The sequence below is a fragment of the Trichomycterus rosablanca genome, chromosome 17, assembly GCF_030014385.1.
Source record: "Trichomycterus rosablanca isolate fTriRos1 chromosome 17, fTriRos1.hap1, whole genome shotgun sequence".
Classification (NCBI taxonomy): domain Eukaryota; kingdom Metazoa; phylum Chordata; class Actinopteri; order Siluriformes; family Trichomycteridae; genus Trichomycterus; species Trichomycterus rosablanca.
Window position 1 is genome coordinate 8,932,058 of NC_086004.1, and position 19,178 is coordinate 8,951,235.

At 38.6% G+C, this 19,178-nt stretch overlaps 1 protein-coding gene across 2 annotated transcripts; it reads left to right on the top strand.

Moving 5' to 3' along the window:
- The first annotated feature begins 4,348 nt into the window (after positions 1 to 4,348).
- lto1 (LTO1 maturation factor of ABCE1) lies at positions 4,349 to 16,012 on the top strand. 2 transcript variants are annotated; one of them, XM_063012634.1, is made up of 6 exons: positions 4,349 to 4,492; positions 8,913 to 9,018; positions 9,605 to 9,675; positions 10,198 to 10,315; positions 10,477 to 10,575; positions 15,339 to 16,012. In XM_063012634.1, the coding sequence occupies exons 1-5, from the start codon at positions 4,434 to 4,436 to the stop codon at positions 10,546 to 10,548; spliced, it is 426 nt and encodes a 141-aa protein (XP_062868704.1). In that variant the 5' UTR covers positions 4,349 to 4,433; the 3' UTR covers positions 10,549 to 10,575; positions 15,339 to 16,012. The 2 variants fall into 2 exon arrangements, with proteins under 2 accessions (XP_062868704.1, XP_062868705.1); XM_063012635.1 differs by lacking the exon at positions 15,339 to 16,012 and adding an exon at positions 11,863 to 12,569.
- The last annotated feature ends 3,166 nt before the right edge of the window (positions 16,013 to 19,178 follow it).

Here is a 19,178-nt window from a genome sequence, read left to right on the forward strand (position 1 = left end):
CCACTAAAACTGCATTTAGTTTTATTAACGTATATTTTTGAGTATGCGCAACAGTAGTCACAAAGACCAAACAAAAAATCGTGATAAGCCTAAAAGGTTTCAAGGTTTCAAATGACTTGTAGCTGTAAGTTGGCTTCTACAAAGTATTGAATAAAAGGTTTAAATGCTTTTGTAAAATTATTTTTACAAGTTTCTAAAAACGTCATAATGGGTGATTGAAATGGCAAATACATCCAATCAAAATTAAATCCACGCAAAACGCAAAACAGGCATAAGTGCACATTATATATTTTTAGAGCTTTGCCATTTAAAATAAATGTAAGCTTTAACTGAACAGTACAAATACATTGATATGTACAGGTTTAATAATTTTATAAATATCGATAAATGTCTTACGACGATAAAATCTATCCATTTGTTAACTGTGCAACACAGAGCTCAAAGAAGACTTTTTTTCATTTATCCACTAGACCTTTTTTTTTTTACTACCGCTTCATCTGATTCTCTGGGCGAAAAGAAACACTATCTATCTATCTATCTATCTATCTATCTATCTATCTATCTATCTATCTATCTATCTATCTATCTATCTATCTGTCTGTCTGTCTGTCTGTCTGTCTGTCTGTCTGTCTGTCTGTCTGTCTGTCTGTCTGTCTGTCTGTCTGTCTGTCTGTCTGTCTGTCTGTCTGTCTGTCTGTCTGTCTGTCTGTCTGTCTACAGGGGTTGGACAAAATAACTGAAACACCTGGTTTTAGACCACAATAATTTATTAGTATGGTGTAGGGCCTCCTTTTGCGGCCAATACAGCGTCAATTCGTCTTGGAAATGACATATACAAGTCCTGCACAGTGGTCAGAGGGATTTTAAGCCATTCTTCTTGCAGGATAGTGGCCAGGTCACTACGTGATGCTGGTGGAGGAAAACGTTTCCTGACTCGCTTCTCCAAAACACCTTAAAGTGGCTCAATAATATTTAGATCTGGTGACTGTGCAGGCCATGGGAGATGTTCAACTTCACTTTCATGTTCATCAAACCAATCTTTCACCAGTCTTGCTGTGTGTATTGGTGCATTGTCATCCTGATACACGGCACCGCCATTGGATGCACATGGTCCTCCAGAATGGTTCGGTAGTCCTTGGCAGTGACGCGCCCATCTAGCACAAGTATTGGGCCAAGGGAATGCCATGATATGGCAGCCCAAACCATCACTGATCCACCCCCATGCTTCACTCTGGGCATGCAACAGTCTGGGTGGTACGCTTCTTTGGGGCTTCTCCACACCGTAACTCTCCCGGATGTGGGGAAAACAGTAAAGGTGGACTCATCAGAGAACAATACATGTTTCACATTGTCCACAGCCCAAGATTTGCGCTCCTTGCACCATTGAAACCGACGTTTGGCATTGGCACGAGTGACCAAAGGTTTGGCTATAGCAGCCCGGCCGTGTATATTGACCCTGTGGAGCTCCCGACGGACAGTTCTGGTGGAAACAGGAGAGTTGAGGTGCACATTTAATTCTGCCGTGATTTGGGCAGCCGTGGTTTTATGTTTTTTGGATACAATCCGGGTTAGCACCCGAACATCCCTTTCAGACAGCTTCCTCTTGCGTCCACAGTTAATCCTGTTGGATGTGGTTTGTCCTTCTTGGTGGTATGCTGACATTACCCTGGATACCGTGGCTCTTGATACATCACAAAGACTTGCTGTCTTGGTCACAGATGCGCCAGCAAGACGTGCACCAACAATTTGTCCTCTTTTGAACTCTGGTATGTCACCCATAATGTTGTGTGCATTGCAATATTTTGAGCAAAACTGTGCTCTTACCCTGCTAATTGAACCTTCACACTCTGCTCTTACTGGTGCAATGTGCAATTAATGAAGATTGGCCACCAGACTGGTCCAATTTAGCCATGAAACCTCCCACACTAAAATGACAGGTGTTTCAGTTTTATTGTCCAACCCCTGTATCTATCTATCTATCTATCTATCTATCTATCTATCTATCTATCTATCTATCTATCTATCTATCTATCTATCTATCTATCTATCTATCTATCTATCTATCTATCTATCTATCTATCTATCTATCTATCTATCTATCTGTCTATATAAATGTATTCGCTTACCCATCCAAATCATTGAATTCAGGTGTATAAAACCAAGCACCTGGGTATGCAGACTGCTTCTACAAACATAAGTTAAAGAATGGGTCGCTCTCAGGAGCTCAGTGAATTCAAGCTTGGTACCGTGATAGGATGCCACCTGTGCAACATCAGGAAGAATGGTCAAAAATTCCCATGAACACACTCCTAAACCTTGTGGAAAGCCTTCCCAGAAGATTTGAAGCTGCTATAGCTGCAAAGGGTGGGCCTATCTATCTATCTATCTATCTATCTATCTATCTATCTATCTATCTATCTATCTATCTATCTATCTATCTATCTATCTATCTATCTATCTATCTATCTATCTATCTATCTATCTATCTATCTATCTATCTATCTATCTATCTATCTATCTAGAGATAGACAGACAGACAGACTTAAAACTACTGCTTTGGGTCTCAGATTATAGGCAGGAGCTGGAGCAAGTGAAGGTCATATGATTTTTAAGTATGTGGATGGATTAACCTGGAAAACCCATATACAAAAAATTGGGGATGAGTGCAAAAATGGCTTAAACATACTCAAATGTCTGGCAGGATGTGACTGGGGGGGGCTGATAGATCTTCACTTCTGTATATCTATAGAGCATTAATTAGATCTGTTTTTGACTATGGGTGTGTGGCATATAGATCAGCAGCTGTCTCAAATTTGAGAACACTGGATGTAATACAAGCTCAGGCTCTGAGAATGTGTGTTGGGGCAGTCAAAACATCACCAGTTGTGTCTTTACAGGTAGAATCAGGGGAAATGCCATTGAAAATGCGTAGAATAGCTTTATCAACAGTATATTGGGTCAATATAAAAGGGCATGATAGAAGTCATCCAGTGGCAAGTGTTGTACAGGAAGGTATGGACCAATTACACTATGTTAGTAGGAGCTTTGGATATTTGAGTGAAAGGGAAGCTGAGAGCATGGGTCTGCGGATTTTGAAGTTTTGCAAGACAGTACCAATGCCAGTGACTCCACCTTGGCTGTTTCCTGAGCCTTATGTAGACTTAACACTACATAAAAAATTATCTGTAAAGGAAGATAGGCCAGCAGACTCTATAGTGGTAGACCAGTATTTAGCTCGGTACTACTGTGGTGTACTGCAAGTATACACAGATGGATCTAAGCACCCAAATAGTGGAACTACAGCAGCAGCAGTTTTCATTCCTGAATTTCAGGTCAATATAGGGAGGCGGTTATCAAATAATATTTCAGTGTTTGCCACTGAACTTGTGGCAATTCTGTTGGCATTGCAATGGGCTGAGCTGAGGAGGTGTGCCATATGCATTTAGTAATCTGTTCAGACTCGTTAGCTGCTCTCACTAGTCTCCGAACTGGGCAGTCGTCTTGCAGGCTGGATTTAGTATTGGAAATATACCAGACATTGTTTAAACTTCAAATGCAATGCATAAGTGTGAAATTCCTTTGGGTACCAGCACATGTGGGAGTAGATGGAAACGAAACAGCTGATAGGATAGCAAAACAATGTTTGAAAAGATCCACATGTGAAATGGCAATTCCTCTCAGTAAGACGGAGGTGAAAGTACTCATTAAGAGACATGTACAAAATCTATGGCAGAGTGAGTGGGAACAAGAAAAAAAGGGCAGACATCTGTATAATATCCAACCTAAGATACAGTAAGTTCAGGTACAATAGAGGGATATGGGAGGAGACAAGAAGTGGTCCTGACTAGGTTACGAATAGGTCACACATTATTGAATGCATCACTACATCTCATTCAGAAACATGAAACAGGGCTTTGTAGATATTGCATGAATAGGGAGACTCCAGAACATGTACTTCTTCATTGTGAGGAACATGCTATACAAAGACAACACCTATTAGACTTACTTAGGACAAAAGGTATTAAGGAATTTTCTTTAAAGGAATTACTGACTCAAGGGACAGGGATGAGTCTGATACATAAGCAAATTATTCTGTTTCTAAAGAATATAGGGATGTACCAATTCATTTAGGGTATCAAACAGAACATTATCCTGAAGTCTCGCTTCACACCCCAGTACAGTAGGTGGCGGGAATGCACCTAAAGTTGGTATGCCAACCGCCATAAATCCAAAAGAAGAAGAAGAAGACAGACAGACTGACTGACTGAAAACTGTGAGAAGCGGTTTATTCCACATGGTGGCGACAGTCACAAAAATCCTTGTATTCTTCACAAGAGAAGAAGTTCTCATTTCGGTGGGGTTGTTTGGTTTGTGGTGTGAATAAGTAACAGCAGAATCGTTTCTGACGCTAAATGATTGTGTTTTAAACGGAAATGGAGGAGATTTCACACACAGAAGATTTGTTTGACTCAATTCTAATGGCTGACGACAGGTAAACATTAAACACCAACATAGTGCTAATTTTGTGTCAAGCTAATGCTAGCTAACGAGTTTAGCAATACCACCGTGTTCTATATAGATAAACATGATTAAATATTAAAGACTAACTGTATTAAACACGGTGTGCATGAAAACATGGTCGTGTGTTAGCTAACTAATGCAATAGAGTCACGGTGGTCTATACTTCTTTATTTTGTTTTGTAAATTGTGTGGAACCACATTATTCTCCATGGACTAACAAGTACAATCATATCATAGTGATGGTGAGTGTTGCAGTTGAAAGTTGTATTACGATAATTAAGCTAAACTGGATGGTACCTTAAAAGCTTTCGTTAACTGGAGTTAACGTGTTTCATACAGCATTAATTTTGGAATAATAAATAAAAACTGTGTGAAACCGATATAGTTTATCTTATAGCTAACATCAGAATCAGAATCAGCTTTATTCGCCAAGTATGTTTACACACACAAGGAATTTGTTTCCGGCTGTTGTTAGCTCTACAATTTGCAAACAATACAATATACAGACAAGACTATGTAGACTCTACAATTTACAAACAACACAATATACAGACAAGACTATGTAGACTCACTACAATTTACAAACAACACAATATACAGACAAGACTATGTAGACTCACTACAATTTACAAACAACACAATATACAGACAAGACTATGTAGACTCACTACAATTTACAAACAACACAATATACAGACAAGACTATGTAGACTCACTACAATTTACAAACAATACAATATACAGACAAGACTATGTAGACTCACTACAATTTACAAACAATACAATATACAGACAAGACTATGTAGACTCACTACAATTTACAAACAACACAATATACAGACAAGACTATGTAGACTCACTACAATTTACAAACAATACAATATACAGACAAGACTATGTAGACTCTCTACAATTTACAAACAACACAATATACAGACAAGACTATGTAGACTCACTACAATTTACAAACAATACAATATACAGACAAGACTATGTAGACTCTCTACAATTTACAAACAACACAATATACAGACAAGACTATGTAGACTCTACAATTTACAAACAACACAATATACAGACAAGACTATGTAGACTCTCTACAATTTACAAACAACACAATATACAGACAAGACTATGTAGACTCACTACAATTTACAAACAATACAATATACAGACAAGACTATGTAGACTCTCTACAATTTACAAACAACACAATATACAGACAAGACTATGTAGACTCTACAATTTACAAACAACACAATATACAGACAAGACTATGTAGACTCTCTACAATTTACAAACAATACAATATACAGACAAGACTATGTAGACTCTCTACAATTTACAAACAATACAATATACAGACAAGACTATGTAGACTCTCTACAATTTACAAACAACACAATATACAGACAAGACTATGTAGACTCTCTACAATTTACAAACAATACAATATACAGACAAGACTATGTAGACTCTCTACAATTTACAAACAACACAATATACAGACAAGACTATGTAGACTCTCTACAATTTACAAACAATACAATATACAGACAAGACTATGTAGACTCTCTACAATTTACAAACAACACAATATACAGACAAGACTATGTAGACTCTCTACAATTTACAAACAATACAATATACAGACAAGACTATGTAGACTCTACAATTTACAAACAATACAATATACAGACAAGACTATGTAGACGCTCTACAATTTACAAACAACACAATATACAGACAAGACTATGTAGACTCTCTACAATTTACAAACAACACAATATACAGACAAGACTATGTAGACTCTCTACAATTTACAAACAATACAATATACAGACAAGACTATGTAGACTCTCTACAATTTACAAACAATACAATATACAGACAAGACTATGTAGACTCTCTACAATTTACAAACAACACAATATACAGACAAGACTATGTAGACTCTCTACAATTTACAAACAATACAATATACAGACAAGACTATGTAGACTCTCTACAATTTACAAACAACACAATATACAGACAAGACTATGTAGACTCTCTACAATTTACAAACAATACAATATACAGACAAGACTATGTAGACTCTCTACAATTTACAAACAACACAATATACAGACAAGACTATGTAGACTCTCTACAATTTACAAACAATACAATATACAGACAAGACTATGTAGACTCTACAATTTACAAACAATACAATATACAGACAAGACTATGTAGACTCTACAATTTACAAACAATACAATATACAGACAAGACTATGTAGACTCTCTACAATTTACAAACAACACAATATACAGACAAGACTATGTAGACTCTCTACAATTTACAAACAACACAATATACAGACAAGACTATGTAGACTCTCTACAATTTACAAACAACACAATATACAGACAAGACTATGTAGACTCTCTACAATTTACAAACAATACAATATACAGACAAGACTATGTAGACTCTCTACAATTTACAAACAATACAATATACAGACAAGACTATGTAGACTCTCTACAATTTACAAACAACACAATATACAGACAAGACTATGTAGACTCTACAATTTACAAACAACACAATATACAGACAAGACTATGTAGACTCTCTACAATTTACAAACAACACAATATACAGACAAGACTATGTAGACTCTCTACAATTTACAAACAATACAATATACAGACAAGACTATGTAGACTCTACAATTTACAAACAATACAATATACAGACAAGACTATGTAGACTCTCTACAATTTACAAACAATACAATATACAGACAAGACTATGTAGACTCTCTACAATTTACAAACAATACAATATACAGACAAGACTATGTAGACTCACTACAATTTACAAACAATACAATATACAGACAAGACTATGTAGACTCACTACAATTTACAAACAATACAATATACAGACAAGACTATGTAGACTCACTACAATTTACAAACAATACAATATACAGACAAGACTATGTAGACTCACTACAATTTACAAACAATACAATATACAGACAAGACTATGTAGACAATGTACAAATTTACATGTTCAGCAGAATTTGCATATGTACAGAAAATATAAAAATAGTGTAAAATAAATAGTTGAGTAAGGTAAGATGCAGTTACGGTATTATACAGCATGTATAAAGTGCAGTGTGGCATGTAAACAGCAGTTCAATTCTTGTTATTGATGAGTTTGATGGCATTTGGAAAGAAACTGTTAGTGTCTGTTTGATTTTGTGTTCAGGGCTCTGTAGCGCCTGCCAGAGGGTAGGAGGTTAAAGAGTTCGTGTCCAGGGTGTGAGAAGTCTGTGATAATTTTTTCTGCCCGGTTTCTGGTCCTTGTTGTGTATAAGTCCTGGAGGGTGGGCAAAGGAGCACCGATGATTTTTGCCGCTCTATCCACCACAATCTGCATCTGTCCTGTTTTGTGGCTGAACTGAACCACACTGTGATGGATGTGCACAGGACAGATTCAATGACTGCAGTGTAGAACTGTTTCATCAGCTCCTGTGGCAAACCGTGTTTCCTCAGTTGACGCAGAAAGTTGGTGTTGGCCTCCCACTTTAGGTCATTGGAAATAGTAGTTCCCAAGAACCTGAAGGTTTCCACGGTAGACACAGTGCTGTTGAAATCATGTTTTCACAGTGCTGTTGAAATCACAGTGCTTTACCATCATGTTTTACACTTTGGTTATATTCTTGACAGAAACGGTAGTTACTCATTACACAAGGTTAATCAGTTCACAAATTTTAATGCTAAACACAGTCATGGACAATTTTGTATCTCCAGTTCACCTCACTTGCATGTTTTTGGACTGTGGGAGGAAACTGGAGCTCCCAGAGGAAACCCACGCAGACACTGGAAGAACATGCAAACTCCACACAGAAAGGACCCGGACCGCCCCACCTGGGGATCGAACCCAGGACCTTCTTGCTGTGAGGCGACAGTGCTACCCACTGAGCCAGGGTGGCACGGTGGCTAAGTGGGTAGCACTGTCGCCTCACAGCAAGAAGGTCCTGGGTTAAGATCCCCAGGTGGGACGGCTCGGGTCCTTTCTGCATGTTCTCCCGGTGTCTGCGTGGGTTTTTTTTCACAGTCCAAAGACATGCAGCCAGGTTAACTGGGAATACAGAATTGTCCATGGCTGTGTTTGACATTAAACTTGTTACCAAAGTGTAAAACATGACGTTAAAACCCTAATAAACAAACAAACAAACACAAGTTCCGTGTGAGTAAGCTGAGTCAGCATGACAGAACAGTTTTTATGTATCTATTTGTTATTATATATTATATATATATATATATATATATATATATAATTATTATATTATTATTACGGTTTACAAATCTTTTTCTTTACATCTGCAGGTTCCATGTTGATGGATACCATGAAGGATTTGAAGAGGGGACACGTCAGGGAACAATAGAGGGCAGAAACCATGGCATGCTTCATGGAGCTAAACTTTCAGCTGAGGTATGCATAATTATCACACATATTACTGCAAATAGTTTATAGAGTAACTGTATATAATGGAAAAAAACATGGTCGCGATTTGATTTTACCGTGGCAGTGAGCTAGCTCCCTCACTGGGCTTTAATCTAATGATCTGTGTGCTTATTTCTGAGGGTATTTCTACACAATTCTTTTACATGTTTCCTTGGAGTGTTATAGGAAAGTATTGTAAAGGAGAATAACATTTCTCACTGAACAGGAAGTATCAAGTCAAGTCAAATTTATTTATATAGCGCTTTTTACAATGGACATTGTCTCAAAGCAACAAAGTATAAGACTATCTATCTATTACCCAGGTAATCCTTAAACAGTAACTAAAGATAATGTTTAAAAAGTATTTAAAAAGTAAAAAAGATGTTTAAAGAATAGGTTATTGCTTTTCTTGTTTTGTACGTGTTATGTCTGTGATTAATCCTGCATGGACACGTGCTCCACATTAAAACTAATGAGGAAGGTCAAAGCTAGATTTACATTTAAATTCATGTCTTTTCTTTCTCATTACTAAATGAGTCCATGAACTGTTCAATTTTCTGTAATATCTTTGCAGGTTTCTTTTTATCATGGCTTTGCCCTCACATGGAAGTGTCTTTTTCAAAATGCCACAGATGGTAAAGAAAGGTAGGGTATCTGGCATGTCAACAACATTTCATTCAGAATTTTAACTCTTACTCACCTGTTATTGAAACAATGTTTAATCAGTATGTCAGTGTAGACATACCTCGCAATTAGTGGGTTTGGCAGTTTTAACACACAGACACAGACATTCTAATAGGTGCATCACATTAAGTAAAATGACGGGCCGAAAGCTGAACTGAGATTGTAACTCCAGAGCTCAAGATCCCCAGTGGTGGTGGGCTAGCGTGTTTTACTGCTGTGCTACCCGAGCGCCCCACACCAGTATAATTTGATTAGCTATTTGTTTAATCCAATGTTATAACGAACTGCTAGGTACTAAGTGTTTTTCTTTTTAAATATGCATTCTCTTGTTTCTTTAACTACCTTTAGTAATTGGTGAACATTTACAGATTCTAAAACTGGGATGCTTTACCTTTTTTAGTTAATGGTTAACAGTCAACTAATGCTGGTTTGTGAACAATTTCCCTCCATCGCATTGAGTTTCTCATTTAAATTTTCCCTCAGGAAAAGGTTAAAGGCAGTTGAGTCTCTGCTTGGAATAATCCAGAAGTTTCCATATGAAGACCCACAATATGAAAACCTTCAGGAAGACATGCAGAACGTGAGGGCCAAGTTCAGACAGGTAAAGTCACTTAACTTGTTTCAGCTTTGTACATATTAACTACATTATAAAACAAGCATTTTCATAAAGGAAATAAGCGCATTGTAATATCCATATATTGTTTACCACTCATCTTGTCATTTAACCTAATTAGAGGTGATTTGTTTGTTTTCGTGCTGAAGGTGTGTTCTTTACTAAATGTGTCTGTGGACTTCCGTGAATACATATCTGGATCGGCAGTAATATCCTTCTGAGGAGATGATAAACTTCGCCATGAGAAGGTTTGTGCTTCTCACCAGTACCCTCTAGTGATGTTGAACCTGAGATCAATGTCTACTGCGCCACCCAGTGGCAAAGATGAGCCAGACTGAGCTCGGTCATGCTAAAATGCATCATCAACACTAGAGAAGTGTTGGTTTGGAAATGAGAAATAGGAAAACTTTGTGTTTCTAATTTTCAGGAAAGGTGTGTAAAGGGGGCCTCAAATCAGCACAGCCTTTTGCATTCATATAAATGGTTGGGATTAGATATTTGCTGGTTTGGTGCAGGTGTTCTTTATTTATTTATTTATTAATCGATAGAATAAGAATTTATGGCATACATGGGAGGTGGAACGCTGTCTTTAATGGTTACAAGATGAACCCCAACAGCAAACTTAATGTTTATTAGCAGTCAGTTTATCATTAGAGCCATTTAGAAAAATTTGTAAGCTTTTACAATAGCAGTAAAGTGATGGGCTCTGGTGTGTTTTAGCATGAGGGATGTAAACCTATGCAGTAAATTACAACTAGCTCACTACTGCTGGGGTCCTGCATGCAAGTCTTCAGCTCTGAATGTCAGAATGGAGCTGGAGCAAGCAGCGGAAGAATTACAAGAAGGAAGCATTAAACTGCATAAATTAAAGGATTTGTAAACTAAGCTGTTTTAAATTTCATCTAGATATTTTATAAACTTCATTATGTATGGCAAAAAAACAAAATCCCTCTGGAAGTGCAAGTAAAATAACACCACGATTTAATATTAAAAAAGGAGAATTACCGGTTTTGTCTCCCTCTGCTGGAGCTTATTAATTTTACACTTTACCTTCAGTTAAGCTAGAACTTACGGGCACACATCTGAAACGGCTGTTTTTTTTTACCTGCTTATTAAAGTGGTTTAATTGTGACCAAGATATGCAGCATTTTTATTTATACTTATAAGAATCATCATTTAATAGATTGTTATACAGGTTCTAAGCTCGACTTTAAAGTGAAAATAACTATTACAAATGTTAGACTGGTTGTAGATTTAGATGTATTTAGAAGGTCTTTGTTCTAAAAGTCTATGTGCAGCTTCACAAACTTTGTGTAAAAGGCACAGAACCGAAATCCCTGAACAACTGAATGTTCTGATGTGTCAGTTTCCACCAGTTTTCCCACATTCACACTCATAGATACAACTTCTGTTTGGTTTCAGGTTCTTTTTAGCCTCATCTGTTTCTATCAAGTAAAAATGTTAATTATAATCTATTATATGCAACTCTTACAAATATGTACAACAGTTGTTATAAAAGCCCTTTCCTTTTTCAGCAGGACTGTGCTCTATGCACAAAGCAAGGTCCATAAAGATGTGATATAACAAGTTTTGTGTGTAGGAACTCCTGTGAACTACACAGAGCCCTGACCTCGATTTATTTGTTTATTAGAATTTTAACATCATGTTTTACACTTTGGTTACATTCATGACAGAAACGGTAGTTACTTGTTACAAAGATTCATCAGTTCACAAATTTAATGTCAAACACAGTCATGGAGAACTTTGTATCTCCAATTCACCTCACTTTTTGGACTGTGGGAGGAAACCGGGGGTCTCGGAGAAAACCCACACAGACACCGGGAGAACATGCAAACTTCACACAGAAAGGACCTGGACAGCCCCACCTGGGGATCGAACCCAGGACCTTCTTGCTGTGAGGCAACAGTGCTACCCACCAAGCCACCATGCCGCCCTTTGTTGAACACCTGGGATGAATTAATACATTAATACATTAATGTAATGTCCATGTAGAGTCTTGAAATGACCTATTTCTGATGTTTTCTGAAGCCATGGAATAAAAATGTCTTGATTTTTTTAAATAAATAATGTTAACAAATAAAGTTATTACAAGTATTACAAACAATATGGTAGAAACGCATGTCAATCCTGACATCACATTATGTTTTAAGAACTTTTAAGTATGTATTACAGAAACATAATTGAAAATGTATGCACTGTGTAACATGTGCTTACAACAGTAATTTTATAATTGTAATAAATTGTTTGAACCACTCACATAATCTTTTACTAAATTAGTTAAGGCACTAAAGACGTTCGCATTGATATTTTAGCCTCTTAAATAATTTGCTTTTCTCTTTCATCTTTTCTTAAACGTTGCTGCCATAAAACATTCAAAGGTGCGTTGAATTTCAGTATAAGTGCTTCCACTCTGAATCATTATGTATCTCTTTTCTTCCCCAAGAGAGTGAACATGATTCTTATCATGCGAATGCTTACACCTGCTTTTGGCCTAAATCCTGGTCACCTTTTGTTAGTTTTGGTTAACCAAGCCTGGGCCCTAAGAAATTCCTCAGCTGGTTTTCTCAATGCGTTTTCATGGGTGGTCAGCAAAAGTCTGTTGACAGATAGCTTTCGGCAGCAACAATGCCATGCTGGGGTCGGTGAAAGAGGGTAGGGGCCTGGGCAGCGCACTGTCGTTTTTGTTCTGCACCATTTGCGCTTTGAGACTGAGGTGCAGTTCTGAATTCAGCCGGGCCGGGAGAGAATGAGAGGATGGTGTTGAAGGTGGCAGCTGGTCTCCGCTCTGTGCAGCAGCAGGTGAACATGGGGCCCGATGGCGGCACCGTCAGAGCACTGACAGATAAAACCCTACTCTTCCCCAAAGGCCTCCAAACACGACTCTGCTCCTGTGTGACCTGTCTTTGTGGGTTTGTTTGTGCAATATTGAGATTTTGCTGAGGTTTTGTGTTTACATATGTGTTGTCAGAAATACAGTGCTTGCTTAATCGCAAATCTTTTTCAACATGAATGACGGTTTCAACCCTGGAATATTTAACCTGGCACCAAAAATAAAACAAAATTGCATGTTTTAAAAAACTTACAATATAATTGAGCATATTTACCCATGGCTCACAGGTTTGCCACAGACAGCTGGAACAGCCTGTCATATTGTTCTGCACTATCCCTGTTCTATCCACTTTCTCAGTTGCAAGCTGTGGATGTTTTCATGTCTTTCATTTGTTACTTTGTTTTTATTATTTTGGCCACCTCTTTAATTTGTAATTGTCCTTTTTTTTTTTCTTTTCTACTTTGATTAAGCATTCGCACTTGGGTTCTTTTCTCATTTTACAAAAGCGACCATCTTCATTGGTAGCCAATCTATACCCTGTGCAAGGTATTCCTGCCTTACAGATTGTGTTTCCTGGTGAACTGGACCCACTGTTATATTGACCTGGAAAGGACGGTTGATAAATTATTGACTTATTATTGATGCCTTTGAGTAAGATTGAACAAAAACAGGTTGCCACATATTACAGAACAATATACAGGGGTTGAACAATGAAACTGAAACACCTGTCATTTTAGTGTAGGAGGTTTCATGGCTAAATTGGACCAGTCTGGTGGCCAATCTTCATTAATTGCACATTGCACCAGTAAGAGCAGAGTGTGAAGGTTCAATTAGCAGGGTAAGAGCACAGTTTTGCTCAAAATATTGCAATGCACACAACATTATGGGTGACATACCAGAGTTCGAAAGAGGACAAATTCTGGAGGACCATGTGCATCCAATGGTTCAAACATTGTATCCTGAAGGCGGTGCCGTGTATCAGGATGACAATGCACCAATACACACAGCAAGACTGGTGAAAGATTGGTTTGATGAACATGAAAGTAAAGTTGAACATCTCCCATGGCCTGCACAGTCACCAGATCTAAATATTATTGAGCCACTTTGGGGTGTTTTGGAAAAGCGAGTCAGGAAACGTTTTCCTCCACCAGCATCACGTAGTGACCTGGCCACTATCCTGCAAGAAGAATGGCTTAAAATCCCTCTGACCACTGTGCAGGACTTGTATATGTCATTTCCAAGACGAATTGACGCTGTATTGGCCGCAAAAAGAAGGCCCTACACCATACTAATAAATTATTGTGGTCTAAAACCAGGTGTTTCAGTTTCATTGTCCAACCCCTGTAAATCTGTATATACTGCTGTATTTTATTTATATATCTTTTATATTTACTTTTAATGTACAGACTTTTTTGTTCTATCACTTATTGGATTATGAATTAAAAAGAGTTTAAGGGTCCTGTCTTTCAAATGCTTGTTGTCTATAGTCATTATCATCTTGATGCTATAGCATGGCTTGTGAAATACGCTTCAGACTTTAGACTGACCCAAGAGGCATACAATCACCAACTTCAGGCCATTTTCCTGACTTAGAAATTGAGTCAAAAAACCATTCATACAAGCGGTCAATCTTAAGATTAAGTTAAACAGTTGTGCATATACTCCTTGCTATTCATCTGCAAAGGCTTTCCACAAGATTTCAAAGTGTGTCATATTTTGGTGTGTGTTTATGCTCGTTCATTTAAAACAGATTTTGGATTGATGTTGGTTGAGGTCAAGGCTCTCCGCAGGCCACTGGTGTTCATCCATGACAAGATCATTGTTTTTATGGATCTTGTTTTGTGCACTGATAAGTGTCTTCCCCAAACTGTTTCCACAGTGTAATTTCTTTTATACACCTGCTAGCGATGGGTGTAGCTGATTCTCCATATACAATAATTGTACATAAATCACACGCGATTAGGGCATTAGTTTCTTAGTACTAAACACAGTACTGATTATATGGCTTATGCATCAATCTTCCTAGAAGTTCGTATATGTGTGTGTGTGACTAATTTCAAATGCAGCACAGTAGAACATGAATGGGAGGGGGGGGGGGTTGTTGAACAACAGAGCCTAAAAGAAAGCTTGAGGAGCAATCTTTCTTTGGTTTTCTTTCAGCTGGCGGAGCCGAGTGGCTGGGGCCAGCGAGAGGGAGCAAGGCAGAGCAAATGAAGAAGGACGCTGGAAGGTTTCAGAAAATGTTCAGGAATTTCAGGAGCAGGTGGCGAGTGGTGACATGAAAGGAGGACGTGACAAATGCAACCGGCGGGCACTCCAGAAAAAAAAGCCCCTGGCTTGAATGGTGGCATAGTATCTCCCTTTTTGCCTCTGTGCCTCATAGCCCCCACCCTTGTGCACACATACACACACGCACAAGCTTCTATCTCAACATTGAGCCACTTGCTTGCTTGCAAAGTTCATGATGTGGATGATAAATGTGCAATTCCTATTCACAGCACAGACCGGAATGGTCCTGCTACTTCATCTGACAGAAGTGGTACTGACAGAGGTTCTCCTGCTGCCTACTGTGCTTATGGAGGTTTAGTTCAAAGCTGCTATATTTGGTATATCATTATAAGATATGCACAAGCCTATGTCCAGAAGAAGAAGGATGATGGGATCCAGACCTGTTTTTAGGAATTAGACCAAGTGACGAGTATTTACACATAAGTGTATGTACATTTGCAATCGGAAATGTTCAACCCCCCTTTACCATAAAAGGCATTATATCGATGTGCATTGAACTGAATGAAACAGAACAGAGTAATGAAACAGTAAACGGAGACAGAATATTTGTTGTTATCCTGTAAGTCTTTTGCAGTAATACTTTTTTTTTGTCCTGATGACAATGCTAAGGTATTTGGACAAAATGTTAGCCCTTCTCCCACAGCCAGGTGGAACTGCTGCTGTTCCATAAGTTTGGAACTTCTGGGCAATAAGTCCAATGGCATCTATAGAAATGGTCAAGGTCTTAAAAATCCTCTTACACCTGTTGATTTGGTGCAATGAAATGATTTCCTCTCCAGCTTTTGTGACAGCTCCTTAGTTTTTACTAGAGTTAAATCATACCTTGAACACTTGACTCTCTGGGTGGTGTTTATATAACACATCACAGCTGAAGCAAATGAGGGGTCACTCTTGAGTTCCCAATGGTTTAATCATGTTATAACCCAACTTAAAGTCAAACAGACAAGCTGTAGGTTTTAAGATCAGGAATTAATCACAAAGTGTCATTTAACACTATGACAGGGGCGGCACGGTGGCTAAGTGGGTAGCACTGTCGCCTCACAGCAAGAAGGTTTGATCCACAGGTGGGGCGTCTGGGTCCTTTCTGTGTGGAGTTTGCATGTTATCCCCGTGTCTGCGTGGGTTTACTCCGGGTGCTCCGGTTTCCTCCCACAATCCAAAGACATGCAAGTGAGGTGAATTGGAGATACAAAATTGTCCATGACTGTTCGATATAACCTTGTGAACTGATGAATCTTGTGTAATGAGTAACTACCGTTTCCTGTCATGAATGTAACCAAAAGTGTAAAACATGACGTTAAATCTTAATAAACAAACAAACAAACACTATGACATCATGACACAATCCTCCTATTTATCCGACCTTGTGAATGGCATTAACTGATATGTGCCCCCCAAAAGCTAAGTTTACATTCTACCATCTGCCTTCTCTGAACTTGCGAGCCCAGCCCAGGATTCAACCCCCCAGAACTTGGGTTCACGCCACACAAGCTCACTTATTAAAGTTTATATATATACAGTACAGGCCAAAAGTTTGGACACACCAGCCAAAAGTTTGGACACACCTTCTCTTCAATGTTTTTTCTTGATTATTTTTATTTTCTACATTGTAGATTAATACTGAAGACATCCAAACTATGAAGAATTATGTAGTGAACCAAAAAGTGTTAAACAAACCAGAATATGTTTTATATTTTACCAACTCTACCTCTGCACAACCCAACTGATGGTCTCAAATACATTAAAAAAGCAACAAATTCCAAAAATTCACTCTAGACAAGGCACAAACATTCATTGAAAACCATTCCAGGTGGAAACCTAATAAAGCTGGTTGAGAAAATTTCAAAGAGTGTGCAAATCTGTCATTAAAGCAAAAGATGGCTACTTTGAAGAATCTAAAATATAAAACATATTCTGGTTTGTTTAACACTTTTTTGTTTACTACATAATTCCACATGTGTTCCTTCATAGTTTGGATGTCTTTAGTATTAATCTACAATGTAGAAAATTTAAAAAAATTAAGAAAAACCACAGGAATGAGAAGGTGTATCCAAACTTTTGGCCTGTACTGTATATATACCTGGTTTTAGACCACAATAATTTATTAGTATGGTGTAGGGCCTCCTTTTGCGGCCAATACAGCGTCAATTCGTCTTGGAAATGACATATACAAGTCCTGCACAGTGGTCAGAGGGATTTTAAGCCATTCTTCTTGCAGGATAGTGGCCAGGTCACTACGTGATGCTGGTGGAGGAAAACGTTTCCTGACTCGCTTCTCCAAAACACCCCAAAGTGGCTCAATAATATTTAGATCTGGTGACTGTGCAGGCCATGGGAGATGTTCAACTTCACTTTCATGTTCATCAAACCAATCTTTCACCAGTCTTGCTGTGTGTATTGGTGCATTGTCATCCTGATACACGGCACCGCCTTCAGGATACAATGTTTGAACCATTGGATGCACATGGTCCTCCAGAATGGTTCGGTAGTCCTTGGCAGTGACGCGCCCATCTAGCACAAGTATTGGGCCAAGGGAATGCCATGATATGGCAGCCCAAACCATCACTGATCCACCCCCATGCTTCACTCTGGGCATGCAACAGTCTGGGTGGTATGCTTCTTTGGGGCTTCTCCACACCGTAACTCTCCCGGATGTGGGGAAAACAGTAAAGGTGGACTCATCAGAGAACAATACATGTTTCACATTGTCCACAGCCCAAGATTGAAACCGACGTTTGGCATTGGCACGAGTGACCAAAGGTTTGGCTATAGCAGCCCGGCCGTGTATATTGACCCTGTGGAGCTCCCGACGGACAGTTCTGGTGGAAACAGGAGAGTTGAGGTGCACATTTAATCCTGCCGTGATTTGGGCAGCCGTGGTTTTATGTTTTTTGGATACAATCCGGGTTAGCACCCGAACATCCCTTTCAGACAGCTTCCTCTTGCGTCCACAGTTAATCCTGTTGGATGTGGTTTGTCCTTCTTGGTGGTATGCTGACATTACCCTGGATACCGTGGCTCTTGATACATCACAAAGACTTGCTGTCTTGGTCACAGATGCGCCAGCAAGACGTGCACCAACAATTTGTCCTCTTTTGAACTCTGGTGTGTCACCCATAATGTTGTGTGCATTGCAATATTTTGAGCAAAACTGTGCTCTTACCCTGCTAATTGAACCTTCACACTCTGCTCTTACTGGTGCAATGTGCAATTAATGAAGATTGGCCACCAGACTGGTCCAATTTAGCCATGAAACCTCCAACACTAAAATGACAGGTGTTTCAGTTTCATTGTCCAACCCCTGTATATATATATATATATATATATAAACCACCAGCTGTTCCGTACATTATGTGGCTGAAAGTATATTGGATTTGGAAGGTCAGGTTGTAAATGCTTTTCCTCCGACAGGTCAGACAGAAATGCACACTTTGGGGGGGATTTGCAGGGATTGTGTTATATTGTGAGTCAGGACTTCTTAATCCTTGAAAACCACATCACTGTAGGTCTGTGCTTTGTTGTGATACCTTATGTTGAAACTATTTCTATAGCCACCAGCCTGGAACCTGGGTAGTCAGTCATGTTCACGCTATAGAAGTCACACGTTCAGAGCGGTCTTTTTTTTTGCCTTTGCTGAAGAGTGGGAAGCAATCTTGCTCTTTCCTCTGAAACCACAAACATGAGGATGCCAAAAGCCAAAGACTGATGAGT

Excerpts from the sequence above, each read along its gene's own strand:
- lto1 (XM_063012634.1), top strand. The coding sequence starts at position 4,434 with ATGGAGGAGATTTCACACACAGAAGATTTGTTTGACTCAATTCTAATG. Across the intron at positions 9,676-10,197 it reads GCCACAGATGGTAAAGAAAG|GAAAAGGTTAAAGGCAGTTG; the intron begins GTAGGGTATCTG and ends ATTTTCCCTCAG. Across the intron at positions 10,316-10,476 it reads TGAGGGCCAAGTTCAGACAG|GTGTGTTCTTTACTAAATGT; the intron begins GTAAAGTCACTT and ends TTCGTGCTGAAG.